Below are 23986 nucleotides of genomic sequence, written 5' to 3' on the forward strand. Positions count from 1 at the left end.
ACTAACCACGCAACTGCGATATTTAAAATGTTAATTAGTAGGTTTTATTACTATATAGCTGGATATTTAGAGGCGTCTTGCGGCATATTTGTCCGCCGCAGATGAAAGTTTGTTATTGGACATATTTCTTTTTAATTTTAACCCGTTATTTTTTAAATTTATTGAAGGTCTACTCTGAAACACATTATATCCTTTTCGTCGGCGCTGTATTAACACGCTGCATTACGTGGCGGAAAGGTGGTAAACGGAAAGAAAACAATAAGCATATAAAGAACGCATTATGAAAGCAACACATTATCTAATTTGTAAAAAATAATTAGTTTTGCCGAAAATAATTACGCGCTTTATTTTGACACTTAATTGCTAAGGACTGTTTTCTTCGTTATTCATTTCTTAAGTTGAAGTGCATTGTTTATTCATACTCAGGTGCATTATGAGGCCGTCTTGGCTCTTGCCAGTGATGCCAGCCTTCCATCACTTTACGCGAAGCGTATACAGCTCGTACGGATGACAAGGCGTCGCCGTAACCGAGAATTCAAAAGAAGAAAGAAAACGTGTCGGATAATACATGCACGTTATTGCGTATCAGTATTGGGACGCAACCGTTTTTTTTTTTTTGCTGCAGCGTTCAGGTTGGTGTGATGTCATTCCCCTTCGTATTTAGCAACCATCTGCAGTCAAGTTGAAGGTGAAGCATGAGAGCGAGCTTCGTCAAAATGGTACAATCCACTAAAATCAATCACGCAAGTAACAGAATGTGTTCCATGCCTGACCCTTCCCTGCTTAACCTGTGGGAAAGCAGCAAGCAATCCAAACTCGAGTATCTCCTATCTGGAAGAGAACACGAAAAGCTTCTCAAACTTCATCGCCTCATGGCTGGGGCCCGCTGCTACAGCACACGCCTCAGCAGAAGCCGATAGCTTGACTTCTGTAGCACGTTTCTCTATACGACCAGCACCAGAAAGCTTTTGAAAGTATTCCGGGCCATGAACGGTGAGAGTAAATCCGCAAATACAAGAGAAACCTTCCTTCTCCGCACTATTCAGACTACTACTGAGCTTGAACTAGAGGCGGTCCATAGATTCTTTCTCGCAACCCGCCCAACCAGCCCCACCAGACAACCATGTGCCCGCTCTATTTGCAGACTCTACTGGCATCAACACCCCCTTTAACACTTTTGAATTCGTCATGGTTTCTCACAAATAAAAAAGAATAGTGCTTTCGGGAATGATGGCTTCACTTGGAGCATGCTCCGTAACGCCAGTACACCCGTAAGGAAGAATTGTTCGACCTCAAAAATCATACCTGGCATACTGGCTACCTAAAACCACATTGTAAGCACTCAGTAGTCGTCCTTATTCCCAAGCCTGGGAAGAGCCCCAAGGAACTCGCAAGCTTGCAACCTATCTCTCTCCTCTCAATTGTATGTTAACTAATGAAACGCAATGGTCACCAATCGCCTCACAATCTACCTTCAGACCTCAAATTATTTTCACACCTTCCAGACTGGCTTTGCATGGCTAGAACACACGGCAACCTTTACCTTCTCCACACCAATAGAACACGCAGATGGTGCAAAGGCCATCCCGACATACTCGTAGCTGTTATTTACACAAGGCGTTCGACACCATCAGCCACCAAGTAATTGTCGACGGGTTCGTCCAACATGTAGTTCGAGCCCGCGTAAACAACTCTGTCAAATCCTTCTTGAACAACCGGACCTATAAAATTGAAGTCAATAACAATCACGTGGCACCACACTTCGCAAATCGCACTGGTGTGCCTTAGGGCTCAGTCATTTCCCTCGCCCTATTTAACGTCATCATGGCGAAAATCGCATGACAACGGAAACGTCAGCGGAAACGTCAGGTACTTGATATACAAGACCAGCATATCGGTCTCCTCATTCATACAGGCGCCTGCCTATAAAATGACGATGGCACTGGCATAACATTTGTAGCCACGGTTTGCTACCAGAAGGGTTCGCAACTGCCAGCCATTAGACAGTGTGGTCGCAATTACTGATCAGCCACTGAACATGTGTTAAACTTAGGACAGGTAGTAACCGCAGATCCGGACCACGAAAAGGAAATAACAAGAAGAATAAGATTGGGATGGAGCGCATTTGGCAAGCACTCGCATATTATGACTAGCAGCTTACCGGTATCGCTCAGGAGGAAAGTATACAACAGTTGCACCTTACCTGTACTCACCTATAGGGCTGAAACGTGGAGGCTAACCAAGAGAGTTCTACTTAAGTTGAGGACAACCCAGAGGGCTATGGAATGAAAAATGGTAGGGGTAACATTAAGAGATAGAAAGCGTGCAGAGTGGGTCAGAGAAATAACTCAAGTTACCGACATTCTAGTAGAAATTAAGAAGAAGAAATGGACATGGGTAGGACATGTAGTGCGATGAGAGGATAACCGATGGTCGCTGAGGGTAACAAACTGGATTCCAAGGGAACGAAAGCGTAGCAGGGGGCGGCAGAAAGTTAGGTGGGCGGATGAGATCAAGAAGTTCGCAGGGGTCAAGTGGATGCAGTTAGCACAGAACCGGGTTAAGTGGAGAAATATGGGAGAGGCCTTCGCCCTGCAGTGGGTATAATCAGGCTGATTATGATGATGATGATGTGTTAAAAACAATCGACGAGGGCATTCAACTCTGCATCAAAGAGACAGATTGCACCTTCTACGTCTACACCGACAGTCAAGAGGCTATAAAAACTCTTAACGCATATATTTACGAGATCTCAGTGCAACACTGCGTCAAAGAGCACTGCCGCTACCTGCAAGAGACCTCGCAAGTCTCCGTACGCATTTACTGGACAGCCAGACATCACATACACGGGACCGGGAACAGGACTACCTACGAAGCCGCTGGCACGCAGCTGTAAGAATACCGCTGACACAGCCTTGACCGCCCCCTGTCCTATTCGGGCCACCATTACTGTTTCCCATTCCCCTCATTACACCCGACTCTGTCATCACACGCTTTACACATGAGCGACGGGGTTCATTGCGTGACCTTGTCCCCGAAATTACTCCTTTTATTCCTCCTGGTCTTCTCGCTCGGCCCGAGTTTCCATTCACAAGGTACGAGACGGTGCAGCGTACACACCGGGCATCCCGAGTCGATAGCGCCGAACCAGGAACAACTGCCCAAATTGCCCTGCTAACTCCGTTGACCTGCAGCACTTGATCTGAACCTGTTCTGGTGCGGTGGGCTTCTGTGACCGCTACGCCTCTGCTCACCACAACCAGAAATACGAACACTGGATAGTCGCCAGCACTGACGCCAAGCGCACTTAGCTTAGTGCCCTGCTAGATTTCCTTTGGAGTCTGGCGCCTTCATACACACCTAACCCACCTACTTCCTTCCCGGACCTCAGATCATCGTTGTAAATAAAATTATATGAATAAGCGAATTCTTGTTGTTAAACCTCCTTCGGTACCTGGATGACTGGAAATTGGGGCCGGAATATTGCCTTTCGGTTTTGTTCCAACGTTCCCTGAAGGTTGCCGATAACGAGAGAAGGAAGGAAGCAAAAAAAAAAACTTTATTTGCTTTATGTTATTTTTCGACAGTTTTGGGGCGCCTTCAAAGATGCCTCCTTGTTCATCGCCAGGGGTCTTCTGCGTCGGCCTCGTCCACCTCTGACCACTGGTCGGCTGCCTTCAGTGTAAGGCTCCGCTAGCCACTGCCGCCCGTTGAGCTCGCTGCAATACCTTGTTGGCTCCCGCAGCAGTCGCTAGACAGCAGTCTACCGGTGCTGCGCACTTGAGTTTTATATTTTGGGGTTCACGTCTATGCTTTGACAGGCTCATGTGATGTAATCCAGTGTGGATTTTTCGCCACACCAGGGACATGTGTCCGCGCATATCGTGGGGTGCATTTTGTTTAGTATGTGTAGGTTTGGGTTTGAACCTTTCTGTAATGTCTCCAAATGACAGCTTCCTCTTTGTTGAGACATCTGTAGGGTGAGGGATATCTCATTCTTCTGCCTCTATAGTTTTTTATTATGGCCGAGTATTCCTTGAGTGCTGGCCCAAGTTCCATGTTCTCGTCGGTTGCTAGGAAAGTAGTCTATGATGGCAATATCATGTAGGCCTCTTGGTACCCTGCAACCTCGTGCATCCCGGTATCCACATAATTTTGTGTGTGGTCCTGTTCTTTTCTTCTTCGCGAGAAAAAGAATTCCGGCAACGCTGCCTCAATGTTCGACTTAAGACTGTTAGCTATAGGAAATTCAAGCAACGCCATCTACTTCATGCATTTTGCACTATACACTTGCGAATTAGAGTCGCCTTAGCGATGTAAGGTATATTTCATTATATCAGTTATTAAATTCCATAAACGTGTGCATCACAGTACATAGAATCGCCGCAACCCCCCGCGCTAAGTGGTTTGGCCGTAATGGCCGTCTGAAGCTCCTCGGTATGCATGGTTGTACGGTGAGGGGCTGAAAGGTCGTCGGTTCAAATCCCGCACACTTTCTGGGCTTCATTTCAAGGAGCAATTCTCAATCCGGAACATGTCAGGCCATTTGAGACCACTTCAAATATTCCGCGTGAACCAGAAAACATACGTTTCAACTAGAGTTACTATATAGGCTTTTATAATAAAGCCTATATAATAACCAATTTCAACACGCATGCAGCGCCATCTACTGCGTGGATTGGGTACTAATGTGGTGACTTAGAAATATATTCGCTACGGGATCACTTATTCGTTACATAAAATATCACATCATATAAACGTGTGCATCTCAACAAGACAAATCGTTTGACACTTACCGGAAGCCTACATGACAAAGAGATCGCGGCCGTGTTGGCCGCCCAAGTATAGCCACCGTATTCACGGTTCCGAGGCAAAAACACCGTCAGTGTGACTCTCACACATGCTTGAGACTCTCAATTAGAAATTTTATTCTTTAGAAGGTTTAGAATCCTTTGACACGAACCTGAATATTCTGCGTCAAAGAGGCTATCGCGAAATTCTATCCCCCGCCGGGGTGGTGCAGTCGTAAGACGCCCGACTACTGTGCTGGAGTACCCGGGTACGAACCCGACCTCGGCGGCTGCGTTTCGATGGAGGCGAAACGAAGAGGCGTCCGTGTGCTGTGCAATGTCAGCGCACGTTAAAGATCCCTATGTGGTCGAAATTACTCCGTAGCCCTCCACTACGGCCCCTCTTTCTCACTTTCCACTTTCACTCCCGCCTTCCTCCCTTCTCTTTCGGTGCGGTTGAGGCGTCCACAGAAAACAAGTGAGACAGTTACCGCGCCTTTCCCTTCCTATAAATCAACCACTCAATCAATTCTATCAAAACGGAAATTCTATCCAAGTGGTCTTGCTTAGGTGGCCCATATACTAGCACATAAGGGATCAAATTTATGGTTTACAACCGGGGCGCTGTACACTCAAGGTATATATGACCTTCATATCAGGCTAACGCGTTTAAAACACTTCGTTTTTGAAATAAGGCGGATACTTAAGCCGTTCTTTCGCGTGCAGTCTAAGGCAAGGCTTAAGCGTCCTCGTTTTGTATAAAATGCGGTGGTTTGTGGGGTTTAACGTCCCAAAGCGACTCAGGCTATGAGAGACTCCGTAGTGAAGGACTACGGAAATTTCGACTACCTGGGGTTCTTTAACGTGCACTGACATCGCACAGCACACGGGCACCTTGCTTTTCGCCGCCATTGAAAAGCGGCCGCCGAGGCCGGGGTGTGATCCCGCTTCCTTGGGTACAGTAGTCGAGCGCCGTAACCACTACGCCACCCCAGCGGGGCGTATAGATGATTATTCCAGTATTAAGGGTAGAGGGAATTTATTGTCTTCCACACACATAGGTACATACACACACACGCCCTGTAGTACATACATGGGAGGACAACGAAAGGTGCGATACTAGCAACAATCACATATTAATAGTTATTCCGTGTTGCTCAAAAGGCATTACAATGAGAAACTTAATGACAGATGATTAAATCTTCCTTATGATTCGAGGTACGTAATATAGGGGGGGGGGGGGTTAGTATGGCAAGGCTGTGGCATAACAAGCCTGCCGTCCGGAACGACAAAGAAACGGGTGTGCCAGCGCTGCAGAAACCGCGCCTCTCCATCTCTTGTCCAGTCTATGAGAGAGATACTTCCACAATAGAAGACGCAGTCGCTGCAGCGTTGGGTACATGGCCCTGGCTGATTGTCTACAGACTTCAGCAAGGCAACACCTCTTCCACAACACAAAATATACACAGGCGACTACTAGCCGCGCAAAACATCCGCGGGGTGGCCTGGCGCCAGGGCCACCGTGCACGGAGAACATCCTTCTCACCAAGCGCCACATGACCAGCGCGACTGGGCATTCAAAGAACGCGTGCCTCATGGTTTCCGTACGGCCGCAGTTTGGGCATTGGTCATTCGGCATGACATGCCACATGGCGAGGAGGTTTCGCATGGGTAACACGCCCCATCGTTGACGCCATTCGAAATCGCGGACCTCGGAAGGCACACGGCTCACCACCCACCTACGCCACTTGACGGCCGTGCGGAGCTGGTCGTCGCGGTTTAGACGCGAGGAGGCAACTACCTCGCTGACTTGCATTGCGGGCACCTCAAAAATATTGAGGTCATGCAGGTCGCTGTCGACCGCTGTCTTAAAGCCTGCTACAGTTTGGTAGAACCTGTGAGGCCTTTCGGCCTGTGTGCTTAGGTGCCGGTCTGCAGTAAAGGCCCGGCGAGCTGTGCTCGGCCAGTACTGTAACAGGGAGCGCCCCGGGTACAGCGGATCATTGAGCAGAGTAGCGACCAGTTTCGACGCAAGCACTCGACCCACCGTGTTGACGCATGGCAGCCCGATGCCTCCCCTTTCTTGCGGTAGGTGAAGGAAACGGCGCGCGACAAGAGCTGTCCCGCCATCCCAGACGAACACCCCAGCCAGGGAGGCGAGGCGAACTGCCGTTCGACGCGGAATCACCGCAACGCGTGAAACGTAGAGCACGTAGGCGTACGCCTTTGCCTTTACGACCCCGACTTTTGTCAGTACGGAAAGTGCAAAGTGGGTGGCCTCCGACATCGCCCTTGCGGCACGCGCTATCACATCCTTGCATCGAAAAGACGTTCTGAAATTGAGAACTGCTAAAGCACCGCTAACAGGCAAGAGGAGGTAGACGACGTTATTTATGCAAAAAGACACATCATCATGTAATGGCTAAGCTCTAGCCAAGGTGTTATTAATATTAACAGCTTTATGTAATATTCGAAAAAATTTGCGCATTGCAAAGCATAACAAAGAAAACAAATAACTATAAGAAGACACCAGAAAACTAAAGCTTACGAGTGCACATATCTTCAAAAAAGGACCAAAAGCTAACGTCTCTTGAAGGTTGTAGCTTTTCGGATCATTTGACAGCCTCTTGCGGCCGCCTGTCTGAACAGACGCCAAATAGACACCAGGAGCTAGGTGCGAGCTGCGCTTCTGGGTGTTCACTTGATAGCGCCAAACAGCTAAACTCGTTAAACGGTAGCTACAAACTATTTTCGCATAATTGCGCCGTATACGTTATAACAAATTCCGAGAACCTTCAAATGCGGGGTTTGAGGAACATCGACAATACTTTCAGGGAAAACACCCGCAAACACAGTCAAGGTGATCGTCGAATAGCGAATCTGTTGTTGCGACTGAAAGAAAAAAATTACCGACGATTACGTTACTTCCTAATGCGAAATTTGAGCGCAGCAAATAAGCTGTTTCACCTTTTCGATAGATTGAGGCAAAGAAATCGACCAACACATGTATGCGCTATCACAGAATTTTTTTTTTATTTTTCACACGTATTCCTTTAACAAAGACTTCACTAACAGTTCTTGACAGTCATGAAGGAAGGTTTGTGGTCGGAGAAATAGACTGATATATGTTCTACTTGGTACACCAATGCTTGATACTCAAAGACGAGATCTGTACAAGTGCCTCGCGAGGTTGTCACAGCCGTGGGACGCGTTACGAGCGAGAGGAACGGGATACGAAGAGGCGTCCGTGTGCTGTGCGAAGTCAGCGCACGTTAAAGATCCCCAGGTGGTCGAAATTACTCCGTAGCCCTCCACTACGACTCCTCTTTCTCTCTTTCCACTTTCACTCTCGCCTTCCTCCCTTCCCTTACGGCTTGGTTGCGGTGTCCACAGAAAACAAGTGAGACAGTTACCGCGCCTTTCCCTTCCTATAAAAAATAAATCAGTTTTTCTACGCGGTCATGCCCCGCCGGGGTGGTACAGTGGTAAGACGCCCGACTACTGTCCGGAGTACCCGGGTTCGAACCCGACCTCGGCGGCTGCGTTTCGGTGGAGGCGAAACGAAGAGGCGTCCGTGTGCTGTGCGATGTCAGCGCACGTTAAAGATCCCCAAGTGGTCGAAATTACTCCGTAGCCCTCCACTAGGGCTACTCTTTCTCTCTTTACACTTTAACTCCCACCTTCCTCCCTTCCCTTACGGCGCGGTTCAGGTGTCCACAAACTCGTGTGACAGATACTGCGCCTTTCCCTTCCTGTGAACCAATTATTATTATTATCTACGCGGTCTCGTTGTCTTGACTCGCTAGCGGCGGCATCGGCATCAGACAGTCGCTGCTAGCGCTTCCTCAGGCGACCCCTTCCCCCCCTCCCCCCAAACCCCCTTCCTTTCCTTGTGTTCGCCGGCTGCTCCGCGCTTCCTGCGAGGCTTCGGTTGCCAAGCGCCGGCTCGAACTGGGGGATGAAAGTGGGGAGGCGCTGGTTACGAGGCCGACGCCGACGCCGACGCGAAACCCAGGAACGAGCGCCAAAGAGCTGCGCTCTAAAAGAGCAAATGCACGGGCCTGCTACTGGCTCTGTAGCTGAGCCACCTCCGCTGCCTGATTGATTTATAGGAAGGGGAAAGGCGCGGTAACTGTCTCACCTGTATTCTGTGGACACCTCTACCACGTCGTAAGGGAAAGGAGAAAAGTGCGAATGAAAGTGGAAACAGAGAAAGAGGGTCCGTAGTGGAGGGCTACGGAGTAATTTCGACCACCTGGGGATATTTAAGTGCGCTGACATCGCACAGCTCACGGACGCCGCTTCGTTTCGCCTCCATCGAAACGAAGTGGCGTCCGTGTGCTGTGCGATGTCAGCGCACATTAAAGATCCTCAGGTGGTTCGTGTTCACGGTTTGGTGCGGGGACGCGTTGCATGGGTCCGGAGACACTTGGTTGGTTGGTTGGTTCATAGGAAGGGAAAGGCGCAGTATCTGTTACACTTGCTCTGTGGACACCCGAACCGCGCCGTAAGGGAAGGGATGAAGGTGGGAGGGAAAGTGGATAGAGAGAAAGGGGAGCCGTAGTGGAGGGCTACGCAGTAATTTCGACCACCTGGGGATCTTTACCGTGCGCTGATATCGCACAGCACACGGACGCCACTTCTTTTCACCTCCATCGAAACGCAGCCACCGTGGTCGGGTTCGAACCCGGGACCTCCGGCACAGTAGTCGGGCGTCTTACCACTGCACCACCCGTGGTCCAGTCAGGGAATCCAGGTAGCAGGCGTCGAGGTGGCGTTCGAAGTGCTCAAGCAAACGCTTTCGCCTCGTCGCAGTTTAGTTGTCCATAGTGTCAAACAAATTTTCAAGTTCCTAGGTACTGTTGGCACAACACGCGCGCGGTATTTCATTGCATGAGACTAGGAAGGCTTTCGCCTTAACGTTCTAGTGGACACTTATAACTACTAAAGTGCAATGAGGCGAAAGCCCTTATAGCGCCATCGTAGCATTTCACTACGGCACCTCTATCTCCCTCTCTTCTTTCACTCCCACCTTCCTTCACGGCGCTCGAAGATCCTACGGGCCATCGAGCGGGCTAATGAAGTCGCCGCCAGCTATGGACTAGCGGCCATGTCGTACGTCTCTCCTTAGACCTGCTTCAGAGACGAAATAAATGTTTTGCGATTCAATATACAGCGCTGTTCAGGTGTTCGAGAAGTAGTATGACAGATACGGTGCCTTTTCTTTTCTGTAAACCAATTTTAGACACCACTGGGTCTGCTTCTGTTTGATGTGGTGCGGCGTTCGAGGCAGCACCAAATGAACGGCGCCACACGGAGGCAGGGACCAGGTCGCGCGCCCCTTGTCGGAAAAGAACCAGCGTTCCGTTGAACGCGTCAATGTTCCCTGGCGTCCTGTATTGGGTTTTAGGAAAGAAAAGGCGCAGTATCTGTCACTCGTGGAATACCGCTATCATCCTCATGGTAGACAAGAACTACGATGTGCGTTTCATGATCCCGGGGCGTCATGGCCGATGATGTCACAATCTCGCAGCATCCCGCGTAATCTCGCGAAGAAATGTGACACCTCGTGACCGCACGGACAGGGTCACAGCCGCGAGTATGGGCGATTGAAGGCTTTCGCCTTAAAATTGTGAGAGCACTGCAGAATCTGTAGTGTCTATCGTGAGGATGATAGCAGCAGGATTCCGGCTGTGACAGATACTGCGTCTTACTTTTCCTATAAAGCAATTATAGAATGCCGGTGAACAATTCGCAAAAACAGAACTGGTTATGTTCGACGAGGGACGCGCGATGTACCGTGCCCAGTAGCAACGCTCAAGCTTTCGCATTTAATAATAATAATAAATTGGTTCACAGGAAGGGAAAGGCGCAGTAACTGTCACACTTGCTCTGTGGACACCCGAACCGCGCCGTAAGGGAAGGGAGGAAGGTGGGAGTGAAAGTGGAAAGAGAGAAAGAGGAGCCATAGTGGAGGGCTACGGAGTAATTTCGACCACCTGGGGATCTTTAACGTGCGCTGACATCGCACAGCACACGACGCCACTTCGTTTCGCCTCCATCGAAACGCAGCCGCCGCGGAGTTCCCGGGTTCGAACCCGACCGCGGCGGCTGCGTTTCGATGGAGGCGAAACGAAGTGGCGTCGTGTGCTGTGCGATGTCAGCGCACGTTAAAGATCCCCAGGTGGTCGAAATTACTCCGTAGCCCTCCACTATGGCTCCTCTTTCTCTCTTTCCACTTTCACTCCCACCTTCCTCCCTTCCCTTACGGCGCGGTTCGGGTGTCCACAGAGCAAGTGTGACAGTTACTGCGCCTTTCCCTTCCTGTGAACCAATTTATTATTATTATTAAATGCGAAAGCTTGAGCGTTGCTACTGGGCACGGTACATCGCGCGTCCCTCGTCGAACATAACCAGTTCTGTTTTTGCGAATTGTTCACCGGCATTCTATAATTGCTTTATAGGAAAAGTAAGACGCAGTATCTGTCACAGCCGGAATCCTGCTGCTATCATCCTCACGATAGACAGGGATAATTTTGATGTGCATTCCACTATCCCGGACGTGGCGCAGTGGGTTAAAGCGCTCTGCTAAGGATCCGAGGGATAAAGGTTTGATTCCCGTTGGAGACTGGATTTTTTTATTTCTCATGACGTCGTCAGGATGATTGAAAAGGAGTATCTCGCGAACTGGAACACTCCTCGTGGACGCTCGCGGCTGACGGACGAACACGCTAGCGAGACATGAGCCATTTTTCGCTTTAAAAGGCGCAGTATTTGTCACACTTGTCACACTTCTCTGGGAAGGGTGGCCGTTCCTGGCTATACGGGGCTGAGAAGATAGTGCAACGCTGATTGAGGCGCGGGCTAACCGAATTTTTATTTGTTGTAAGCCGCCATTGCACCTGCCACCGCTTAGGTGGTGAGCAACGGCTGTGGCGGCGTGCGTCTTTCTTCCCCGCTTCCCTTTTTTAGAGCGCAGCTCTCTGGGGCCCGTTCCTGGGTTTCGCGTCGGCGTCGGCATGCCTCGTAACCAGTTCCACCCCCCTTTCAGCCAATTTCCGACTCAAAAACTGCGCTACTAAATTTTGCGCGTGGTAGAGTTCACATTTCTGCATTCAGTATACTGAGCTCGCCCGCCGCTAACCCACCCCGCTATGTGGAGCTGATATGGGTGCCTGCGCACTCCGGGAATCCCGGTAACGAGGCCGCCAATGCGTTAGCCCGAGGTTCTTTAAACCGGGCGCCGGCGGCCTCCGATCCGGGATTCACGCGTGATCGCATGCACTCCTTCAGTGAGCTAACGCAGGCCTATCGGGCCGAGCGACTACTCTATCCTCCACCTCACCCATCTTTAGACAACTACCACCAGACGCTCTGGCGACGACTACAAACGCGCACCCTCCCGTCCCTTATAGTGCATCTCGCTACCACCACACCCTCACCAATCCCTCCTGCACCCTTTGCAACAACTCCATTGCCACCCTCGCCCACATCCTGTTCCAATGCCTTGCCCCGCCGGGGTGGTGCAGTGGTAAGACGCCCGACTACTGTCCGGAGTTCCCGGGTTCGAACCCGACCACGGCGGCTGCGTTTCGATGGAGGCGAAACGAAGTGGCGTCCGTGTGCTGTGCGATGTCAGCGCACGTTAAAGATCCCCAGGTGATCGAAATTACTCCGTAGCCCTCCACTACGGCTCCTCTTTCTCTCTTTCCACTTTCATTCCCACCTTCCTCCCTTCCCTTAAGGCACGGTTCAGGCGTCCACATAGCAAGTGTGACAGATACTGCGCCTTTCCCTTTCTGTGAACCAATTATTATTATTATTATTATTATTGTTCCAATGCCCGGCGGATCCTCCCCCGCGGGGTCTAGAGCACCTTACCACCTGGGAGGACTGGGAGACCCTGCTGCACTCAGGACCCGGTTCGGCAGAAGATCGCCACAGACTGGGCTGCCGACGTCATGAACCATAGAAACATGAACGTTTGAGTGTAGTGGGGCCGTGCGGGGGCCCAGGGGCATGCACGCCCCAAACTCATCTGTTTTAATAGTTATTACCACCCACCCCACTTCGAGCATGCGCTTCGGCAACCGGAGCATCGCAGGAAAAGGGGAGTGGGGTAAATTCAGCGGCGAACAATAGGGGCACGAGTGCGCGCAGCAACCGGAGAACACGAGGAAAGGAGGGGGAGGGGGTCGCAGGAGGCAGCGCTTGGAGCGACCTGATGCCGCTGACGCCGCTAGCGAGTCGACAACGCGCTGCGTAAAACACCGTCGCCGTCATGCCGAAGAAGGAGGAGGGCGTTCCCCCTCTTCATGATTTATTTATTTATAGAAAGGGAAAGGCGCGGTAACTGTCTCACTTGTTTTCTGTGGACACCGCAACCGCGCCGTGAGGGAAGGGAGGAAGGTGGGAGTGAAGGTGCAAAGAGAGAAAGAGGAGCCGTAGTGGAGGACTACGGAGTAATTTCTTCCACCTGGGGATCTTTAACGTGCACTGACATCGCAGAGCACACGGACGCCACTTGGTTTCGCCTCCATCGAAACGCAGCCGCCGAGGTCGGGTTCGAACCCGGGAACTCCGGCACAGTAGTCGGGCTTCCTACCCCTGCACCACACCGGCGGGGCCCCGCTTTTCATGCGTGGCGATGAGGGTGCTCTGCGGTTGCCGAAACGCCGCGGCTCGCTATCAGCGGATCACGGTGCGTGCATCCCGTTCTCACTCGCTTTGGTCGCTAGCGGTGTCAGCGGCATCAGTCAGTCGCTGCTATCTGTTCGTCGCGCAACGTTCTTATGGGCCCACGCGCTGCATTCCGCAACCTCCCGATAACTCAATTGCTCTCTTCATTTCTCAGACCACAAAGCTTCTTTCATGACAGCCAAGAACTGTTAGTGTAATGTTTCTTGAAGGTATACGTGTGAAAATTAAAAAAAAAAAGTTGTCTGTAAGTGTACATACGTGTCTTGCTCTAAATATTTGCCTCAATCTATCGAAAAGGTAAAAAAGCTGATGAGCTGCGCTCAAATTTCGCGTTAGGAAGTAACGTAATCGTGGGCAATTTTATTCTTTCTTCTCTACTTTCTCTCTTCTGCCCGCACGAGGCAGCGGAAGTGGCTCAGCTACAGAGCCAGAAGCAGGCCCGTGCATGTTCTTTTCCTTCTTCCTACTACCACAACAACACACTTTTCTGCGGACACCTGAAGCACCACGTATGGGTTGACTGAATGTCCTTTATTGATTGGGAAGGCTCATGGCCATGGATGGGGATAAAGGGGAGTAGACAGAATCTTCATTGTTTAGGAGGTCGTCACTCGAATCACATTGCTCTAACCAGGCCACTAAGCGAGCCATACTTTGCAAATATAATCTGTGTTTTAGCATCAGTTTCTAGAAGGGAACGGTAGTTCAGGCGGTAAGGTTTGATCTCGGAGCATCCAGTAGAAAAAGCAGGGCAATCCCAGAGTAGATGAGATATGCCGCCGCGAGTTAGAGTCGTACAGTGGGGGAACGTAATCATTTTCTCCGTATACTGACGCCAGCGGGCCATAATACGTGGCGTGTAAGCCGCATGGGCAATGAGCTTATTCAAGAAGCCTTCTTGACTTCGGGTGAGGTGGGTTTTTCGCGTAAAAGGTGGGTCTGGTGTGGCCACCTGCATGCGATGCTGACTGAGGCTACGAAGACTGGTCCGAATATAGTGCATAAGGGCAAGAGAAGGTGTGAGTTGCTCGTCAGGGGGCAATGCGGCGGCACACGCTGCGGCTGCCTTGGCAGGTGGGATGTCCACATTTACTTCCCCACCCTCCTTGCTTCATCCTTATTCGATACCACGTATGGAAAGGAAGGAAAGTGGGAATTAAAGAAGGAAGAGGGAAAAAGGTGCCGTAGTGGAGAGCTTTTGTGGTCCAACGGGCCCATTAAAATTTTTTCTCTTTTCTTTTACTCCCGCCTACCCCCTTTCCATATGGTGCGGTACGGGTGTGCAGTGCAAGGAGTGACATCGTACTGCGCATTTCCCTTCCTAAAACCAATTTACAGCATGTTAGGATACCGGGCATTCGTCTAGGCACCATTAACGAAGCGAACATTTCAAGTAGGCGCGTCGTACACGCTTCAACATCGCTGCTGTCACGTGCCACACAAAAAAAAAACCATAACAGTTTCTTCTGTTAATATTATTACGGGGAGTTCCCAAGTGGCAGGAGTCTAACTTCAAAGTCAGGAATACCACCAGAGTACCAGTGCACACCAACACTATATCTTCAGCCTCGTCATCATTCGAAACAGTGCCCAAAACATCTTTGTCATCTTCCGACATCTCGGCTACACATCGTAACAATATCTTCCTCTGAGATTCCTTTATATGGAGCCTCAGATGAGTATTACTGCAGCGGGGAATAGAGGTGTGGTATGGTTAAACCGTACATTTTTCTTTGCCTCACCTGATGTGTTCGCTGCCTTGCCGTTGTGGCTTCATCTGGCACTGCATTTGGTCCCCAGACAGACGCGGCCGTGGCGCAAGATTCATTAGAGCTTCTGGTGCGAGCCGTACAAAGCCTGGCACGTGCGGGAAACCTTGGCCGTCCACCGAGCGTGCGCTGCCGAGGGGGCCCATCTTCCGACGCCTGGCAACACTCAAAGAGCCTAATTAGTGCTGTTAAGCAGGTAAGACGTGATACAGCTTTGATATGCTTGTTGCTCAATCTTATATCTAGCTTCCAGGTGGAGCGACTCCCGATTACTCACTTTCGAGCTGCGTATTGCGCATACAGAAAAGTTGCAGGCTTAATGCTTCTACCTCAGAATTACCAGCGTTTGGAGCGTTCTGCAATGCATTGATATCATTTAGCTCACTTATTAACAGTTCTGTGTTTTAAGCCGGAGGTTGTTCCGTCAGTCGCGCTCAATTGAATGTGTTCGCAGTGAAGGCGCATCACCGTCATCATCAAAACGTTTATTTCCACCAAAATGAAACTCCTTTTTGGACCCCCCCCCCCCCCCCCCCCCGCGCGCAGGCCTAAGGGAGCTCTACTCAGGAGCCTCGCAAACAAATGTATGGTGAAGATACATTGTTGCTTCACGGCCTCAGCCGCCAGCCGGAGGGCTTATTGCTGTTGAGCGGGGTTCTCGCTCCGCAGCAAGGTCTCGCACGCGTCTTTCTCTCCCTTTTCTTTTTCTTTCTTCTCTATTTTTTCTTCTGTCCGCACGAGGCAGCGGAGATGGCTTGGTTACAGGGCCAGTAGCAGGCCGTGCGTTTTCTTTTCCTTCTTCCTGCAGCCACAACAACATGGAGGAAGGAAACAACTTAGGAGAAGCCCTTGCCATTCCCAATGCATTGAAGAAAGCGTGGCGGAAGTGATGTCAAAATTTAGGGTTAGCCAAGTCGGGCCATTAGCAACGGCGACGCTGTTGCTATGAAAACTCGGCCCACCTAGGTACGTGAGCGTCACGGAGAAAGAAGATGCGCAGGGTAAAGGAGGAAGAGAGACGTTGTAGCTTCCTGTCGCGGCGCAGCCGCGCCGGCTTCAACAAATGACGTCAGGGCCTTTCCTAAGCTTTCCTTCCTCCATGCACAACAACAACAGCAAGGTCTCCCAGGCTTCTCTATCTTATCTTTTTCTCGGAGCCCGGGCTGCAAGCACATTCCCAAATTACGTGGTCGAGAGTTCCCCTCTCTCCGCATAATACGGTTGGTTGGTTGGTTGGTTGGTTGGTTGGTTGGTTGGTTGGTTGGTTGGTTGGTTGGTTGGTTGGTTGGTTGGTTGGTTCACAGGAAGGGAAAGGCGCAGTATCTGTCACACTTGCTCTGTGGACACCTGAACCGCGCCGTAAGGGAAGGGAGGTGGGAGTGAAAGTGGAAAGCGAGAAAGGGGAGCCGTAGTGGAGGGCTACGGAGTAATTTCGACCAATCCACGAAAAAGTTCGCTTTGGAACGCGTTCGCTTTGCCGTGACGTCAATTTGACGTAGGCACTGGGGGGAGAAGGGTAGGATGAATGCTGGGGGCAGAGAACAACCAATCAGCTTTGCTGGGCGGTCCCATCTCGGTTGCTCTGCCTTGACGCGAGCCTTCTCCTCGGGCGTCTAAGGAAACGACACCTAGTTTTTCTCAGTGCCTACACGCACGATTGCCTGAGCGACGGCCAAAATCGTCCCGCTCACCGACGTCTTCTGGAGCCGTATAGTAGCCTCGCTGCCGACTGGAAGCCTCCGGTAGCGAAGAACCGCAGCGCGCAGAGTACTTTCCGCTCTGCTGCGAGCGCGCTTTTTCTCGTTGGGCCAAAGTGGGGTTATAGCTGTTCGCATAGCCGGCGTACAAGCCCCTTCGATAGTCTAAGTGCCTTCGGAAGGCATCGTCAGGCACGTCGAAAGGATCGTCATGTGCGCGCGACCGCTGAAGCTGCCATCACATTCGCTGAGCAATGCGAACAACACCGGGGCGACGGGGGGCACGTACGGCATGATTCTCGCACTGAAGTGAACGCCGCTTACCGGGTTCCACACACAGCGACCGAACGCGTTCGCTTTCATTTGATATGTCTCGTGACGTCAACAAAATCCGTGGTCCCGCCTTCGTGAAATGGCGTCACCGCCAGCGGTGGCGACGTGCGACCAATGGAGCGAGGTGGCGAGAGAGAAAGCGAACGCGTTCCAAAGCGAACTCTCGTGGATTCGGCCCCTGGGGATCTTTAACGTGCGCTGACATCGCACAGCACACGGACGCCACTTCGTTTCGCCTCCGCATAGTATGCAATACTGGTCTTTCTCCTCTTTAGAGATCGTCATCTGCGAAACATGTATCCCGAGTACAACAAAGAAAGGCGACAGCATAAAGCTAAGGCATACGAGAGGAAGAGGAGGAAGCGACAGGCAGACCAGGTGGCTTATGTAGACGCGGCGTGCGGACAGCACACGGCGGCTGTATCCGCGAGAGATGCCAGCGCGGCGGAATAGTAAGATAGCACTCGCTTGCGTCGGTATCAAGGCCGGGGACAATTTTATGTGACAGCAAGAATGCAGTCAGGAACTTCCGGAAAGGAAGAATCTCGGAAGAGGCTAAACGCGTCGTCGAGGCGAGGCCAATAGAACCTAATATAGAGATAATATGAATTCCAGCGCACGAGTCTATTGAAGGAAATGAGGCTGCACACGAGCTTTCCCGAGCTCTCTATCACCGGGCGGCTGTAGAGCAGCCCTCTCGCATAAACATGAAAGATAGCTTGATTTAATACAACGATATCACGGAGCATTATAAGCTTAGCAGGAGGGTCTATCCGCCGCTCGACCATTTCCTCAGAAACGAGGAGGCAATTGCGTGGAGAAGATTACAAGGGGGAAATCATATAAGCCCCTTCTGGGTATATGTGGCAATCTCTAAAGAGGAGAAAGACCAGCGAGGACGCAATCACGACCGGACGTGATGTTATGACCTGATGTGACGTCATCATGACCGTCCGTTCCTTGTTGCTTTATTATGACGTCACATCCAGTCATCAGTCAGTCAGTCAACCAACTTTATTTACCCAAACCATAACCTGAACTGACGTCATCATGAAGTCACGTTCGGTCAAGACCGGTGACATCGTGATGGGATTCTTGCGAAGCTGACTCCGCCGGGCATCCGAACCAGGCGTCCGTGCTGAGCCTTCATTTGGTTTCCTCGAACGCCGCATCACACAGCATACAGAAGCAGACGTAGTAACGCAGAAATCGGTGGCATTTCAAATCGTTTTAGAGGAAAGAAAAGACAAAGTATCAGCGACACATCTCTGACTACGACAATGCATATAAGAAATAAGGAGTCTCGAATTATAATCACGGACAACTTAGTATACCCAAGCGCAAACAGCATCCTTGTGTCATCGGTCTTACAGGGTGTGCAATCTGCCCTAAGCTCTCTCAAGTGTCCTTGTCACATCCTGCATGACAAGTGCGGGTAACTGTATGTCAATTCTTATATGGATGAGAAAATGAATTGCGGGGCCCCCGGGGATAGAGGGACGCTGACTGAGTGCACATCCGCACACATGCAATGGTTTGCGCCAATGATGAATTTATTCACGTTTTTAAATCAATCGAAAACATTTCTACGCATTTGTTTTTCAAATGCTGACATGAATATGGTCTTCAAATCAATAGAAAAAATTAATCGACGCTGATAACAACCTGTCTCAAGTCATAAAATCTCCATGAGCAACAAATTACACGTGCTTCATAATTCATACCGAGAACCTTCCTGATGAAATGTTACCCATTCCAAAAACGCTACTGTGAGCCGAAAAGCTAGATTTCAATTACGTGTTGCTGAAAACTCGATAGAAAGGCCCATCGAAGATTCAGTGGAAGAACGATGTGCAATGCAGAACACAGCTGCGATATCGGAAGCAAAATAAGAGTCCTTATTCCTTGTTTGTGCCCGTGTTTCGGCATCATGGCTATCCTGCTACTACTGGCAACAAGGATTTGTTGTGATCGGCCCTTGTTTTACCCATTGATTGTACAAAGTAGCAATGACAGTAGGCAGCGTGACATGACGAGGGAGCGACATGCACTATTCAAGGAGAGTACAGGCGGGTCAAAGCGAAAGCCGAGGCGATGTCGTCAAGACCCAATTCCCGATCCGGAAGCCAATTTAACCGCCGCTGCCTGAAATCCCTCGAGTGCTGCCAGGGCTAATCCGATGAATCTCGTCGTCTTAGGAAAAGACGTCCGAGCTCGATGGGCGTCTTCGCCAGCCTTGCTTCGGCGTTGCAGCGTGCAAGGCCACGGTGGCGGCCTGTTTCCTCAAGAGCGCGTAGATTTCTAAGTCCCGCGAACTTTGTTGCTACACAGGATCAGTACGAACGGCTCCAGTTGCCGAAACAACGCATCCCCGAAGTTTTCGCGTGGCTGGTCCCAGATCAATACTCCGTGTCCGCCATCACACCCCTGCTGAGCCTTGTTTCTTTTTTTTAATTCGAAAGAATTACTTGGCTGTGTTTACAGATTTCTGTCCGCAGAAAGTGTCCGCAGAGCGTGCCCGGCCGTGTCCGCAGAACCTGTTCACAGAACGTGTCCGCAAAATCTGTCCGCAAAATCGTACCCGCATCAGTTGTGAGTAATTGAGAAGAGGTAGAGGTTAATGAGTGGCGTCAATCAATAGAGGGTGGCGTAATGTTGTGCCCGAAAAAATAAATAGGCCAATAAGGTAATTCGGTAATAAATTAGAATAACTGGTTTACAGGAAAGGAAAGGCGCAGTATCTGCCACACTTGTTCTGTGGACACCTGAACCGCGCTGTAAGGAACTGATTTATTTATAGGAAGGGAAAGGCGCGGTAACTGTCTCACTTGTTTTCTGTGGACACCGCAACCGCGCCGTAAGGGAAGGAAGGAAGATGGGAGTGAAAGTGGAAAGAGAGAAAGAGGAGCCGTAGTGGAGGGCTACGGAGTAGTTTCGACCACCTGGGGATCTTTAACGCGCGCTGTAAGGGAAGGTAGGAGTGAAAGTGGAGAAGAGAGAAATGGGGACCGTCATGGATATGACATCGAGGATGGGACATCACGCAAACGGAAGTAGAGCCGAAAAAAGAGCATAAGAAGGAATTGTCGCGTCATTTGAAAGTACCAAAGACTAAAATGGGCAAACAAGAAGTGAATTAAGTAACTAGAAGCAACCAGAAGCAACCAACAGCAGCATCCATGCTTTCTCAGTACTCCAATGCAGATTCTGCAGTGATCTTTAATTTTGTAACTTTTTGGCGGCAGTTTTGTCACTCATTGAAATTTTGTTTCTCCGAATGCGGCCATATTTTGAACTTTCTGTTACCTATTTTGAACTTTATGTTCCATCTTTTGGTGGTGTACGGTTACCGATCTTGCCTTTTCCGCAATTACACGACCTTAAGTGACGGCGCTTACTACCGCCACGATGCTCACAAAATATTCCATTAGTGCGACGTACAGCTCCACTCAACCTTAAGGTGACATGTTTTGAAACTACAGCAAAATTTGTTTCATCTTTAGCGCCGCAACGAGGTAGCTTCACAAATGAGTGGGGTAGCTCCTACTCATTAACTGAGTGCATTCAGCTCAAAGCCTATGGCCTCTTTTTTAAATACATCCTACTCATCTGATTCAAATAAAAGCAGGAAGTATTGGCACCTAGCCTGTGCAGACACTGTTTCCGACCGACAGCGCTTGGAAAGCATTTTGCGCATGTACACGCTGCCGAACCCGCTTGTATAAAGAAGTCGCAAGGAAGTGGAGTCGCAAATACGTGCTAGTTAAGTCGCCGGAAGTCTTTACAGACAGATAGCATTACTGAACTCGTACAGAACTTACGTAATATTTGGTTTCTCGAAGTGACAGAGCTCTTCGCACATATTTCTTGGCTGGCCCAGCGAAAGTTTTCTGGCCTGACTGGACCGGTCTGGCTTGACCCGATGGGACGCCGGCACAACCTGTCCCTGCATGTGGTGCAACTCAAGCGATCGGGGCTGTCTTCGGTAAGCTGGAATATACCGATTATTCTGGTGATGTCTCACACTGGAAGATGCCTTCATGTTTCCGCACGTTCCCGGAATTGCTAGGGATATTTGGACGTAGCTGGTACCATTGAGAATGCCTCGTGAGAACGTACGCTCACTGTAACTGACTTTTGTCGACCTGTTATCTTTAACGTCCTGAAAGCTTTCGTGAATTTCGAGTCGCCAATTCTCATATGGCATGTATGGAAATGGAAGGCATGTAACCGCCGTATAATATGCAAAATTGTTGGCTGTTCTAAACCACTGGAATTCTCCCTTATACGCTTGCATCCTCCTTAATACAGTTCATTCCCCTTAACGACATCGGTTACCTTAGCATCGGACTTGACGTATCGATGACCGTTTCGTTTTATTGTTGGTGTTGTTTCGGCCGCAGTTGGCAATGGACTGAGATGATAAATTTGAATACAAAATTCGCGGACGCTAAGTCACCGCAGTGAGGTTATCATTATCTGAAGAGTATTGTCCTAAATGTTAAGTTACGTATTACACCGTATACCGTTGTTAAGAGCGCCTATGTTCCCTTTCAATTGCCAAGATTTAAAACTACTAGAATTTTCGTACGAGCAGGCATACTCAAGTACACTCAAGAGCGTGCATACATTTTAGAGACGCCCAAAAAGTTAAACCGCGCAATAACATCGGCACAGATGTCTAACATGGTGTTCTGATTCTTTTTTCTTTCTTTTTTTTTCAGGCAGGAACTTGGAGTGCATCGTCCGGTCTCCGCATAACACGAACAGAGAGAATGTTTCAAGAGGAAATACTGAACACATTGAAGAACAAGACGTTAAAAATCACCACTATATTGGTAGGTAAATTGAAATAGGCGAAGTTTGTTTCCAAATAATGCGAAAACAGCTTCCAATGACGAACTGCTGGCAATACCCAAGTTTAAGGTATTGTACTCGCTTAAACTTTGCAGAAGGATTAGATACTGGGGACTATCAGTGTAGCGCGTATACTTATCGCTTGCGCTAGTTTGTGCGCTAGGTTATAAACTCTCGGCCTTGTCTAGTATTCCGATATGATTTTGAATCGCCTAAGTCTAGTTTACTTTTATTTATGAGAACCTCATGTGACAATATTAAAAGGACGACTACATCTAAGCTGTAAGGTAAGCATTGTGCTCATGTAGCTGTGTTCGAAGAGAAATGAGGAAAGTATCGTGGTTTAACATGCGCTTAAGAAATGCTCAGTTTTCTTGCCTTGTTAAACATAAGAGCGTTTTGTCAAGGTTATTAGTCACCTGCCATTCCTCCGACAAGTTGGGCATTAATGTAAGTATTGTTTTCAGCGAACTGCCTTCAAGAGAGCAGGACTCTGAACTGTCATCACGGAGTCGGGACCCTCAAATGGTTACCGAGTAACATAATTCGCCAGTATCTGATAACAGCGCCATATCTCTAGCACGACTGTTTTAAAACGTTTCATCATGGGGTGTATATTATATATGCTTCTGCCTTATAGAAAACAAAACAAATTGTTTACTACTGAGAAGGCACGTAAAGTACTTCCTCCTGGGATATCTTTTCTGTGCGATTTAAGGGCTTTGTAGGCTGAGGCAAGATAGACGTTTTATTCTCAAATGCCCTGCTCTGAATCTTTGACCTGTAGTTCAGCTCGTTATCACTGTGCTGTCAGAGACACAGCCCCGTGATCGACTAATCAAAAACATTCAATGCCTCAACATGAAATATAAAATTTTCTTATAAGAAGATGCGTTTTCTTTGTTTGATATTCGCATCTTACAATGAACACTGGATTCCTGTATACCAAAATTTTCATATTTACAAACAGTTTTTTAGAACTAGGACACTTCAAGAAATTAATGCAGGCAAAAACAATTGGCAGAGCTAGGCTTAGCAGATGAGCGCGTCATTCAACGTGAGGTTTTTGTCATTTGCCGCCAAAATGTGGGGACAGGTAGAAGGTTTCGGACCTAGGCCAAGAGCGTGCTTTATTGCATCATTGCTCACTGGTTTCCCCCGGAGGGCCACCACAAACCTCAGGAGGATTGTGGTGGCCCTCCGCACAGCTGAGGGCCAGCTGTGCGGAGCTGACGCTGTGAAAATACTTTTTATTGGTTTTCCGTTCAGATGAGGTGTCTGAGTAAATCTAGAAGAAGACAAAAAAAAAAAAACTATACTGAATGAAAAAAATAAGCATTTCTTTTCTTCCTCGGGAGCTTTCCCCATTACTTAAGGTGGCCTTTGGGTGATAAGATGGGTGACCAGCCTTCTATGGTTGGTGCGGTCGGTTAACAGCACAGCATATCCCAGAAAAAGCGGGATGGTCGAATTGCTGCATTGGGAGCGTCATCTTGACTACTTTTGGTAGTACACTATATGACTGCTTGCAGCCACCATTGTTCAGGAACTCCGGTCAGTACATCCAATTTTTTTTAATTGGTATTAGTGCTGGATTAAAATTTGCTTTTTTGGTTCGTTTCCAATTCTGTTATATTCCTAGCTTAATTTTTTTGGTGAACAGTTGCGGAGAAGTTGGCTACGGGGAAGTAGTTCATTTCTTCGCTTCTTTATGGCTGAGAATACGGACAAAACTTCATACGTATTTGTGGTATTTCTTCGCACTGAAGAAATGTATTTTCATATAACTAAACTTGTTTAATAACACATCTGTTTTACAGCGAATGACACAGCCACGTGT

General features: G+C 49.2%; 1 protein-coding gene across 2 annotated transcripts in view; it reads left to right on the plus strand.

Moving 5' to 3' along the window:
- Positions 1-23986, plus strand: part of LOC146207792 (glutamate receptor ionotropic, kainate 2-like) — a 121932-nt gene that overhangs the window by 67032 nt on the left and 30914 nt on the right. For both annotated transcript variants that reach the window (XM_084590457.1, XM_084590448.1), the window contains exons 7-9: positions 15291-15455; positions 21170-21274; positions 22014-22127. In XM_084590457.1, coding sequence (XP_084446583.1) covers positions 15291-15455; positions 21170-21274; positions 22014-22127 — 384 coding nt within the window. The remainder of the gene's footprint in view (positions 1-15290; positions 15456-21169; positions 21275-22013; positions 22128-23986) is intronic.

Source organism: Amblyomma maculatum, chromosome 1 (genome assembly GCF_055883805.1).
Source record: "Amblyomma maculatum isolate TAMU_Amacu chromosome 1, ASM5588380v1, whole genome shotgun sequence".
Classification (NCBI taxonomy): Eukaryota; Metazoa; Arthropoda; class Arachnida; order Ixodida; family Ixodidae; genus Amblyomma; species Amblyomma maculatum.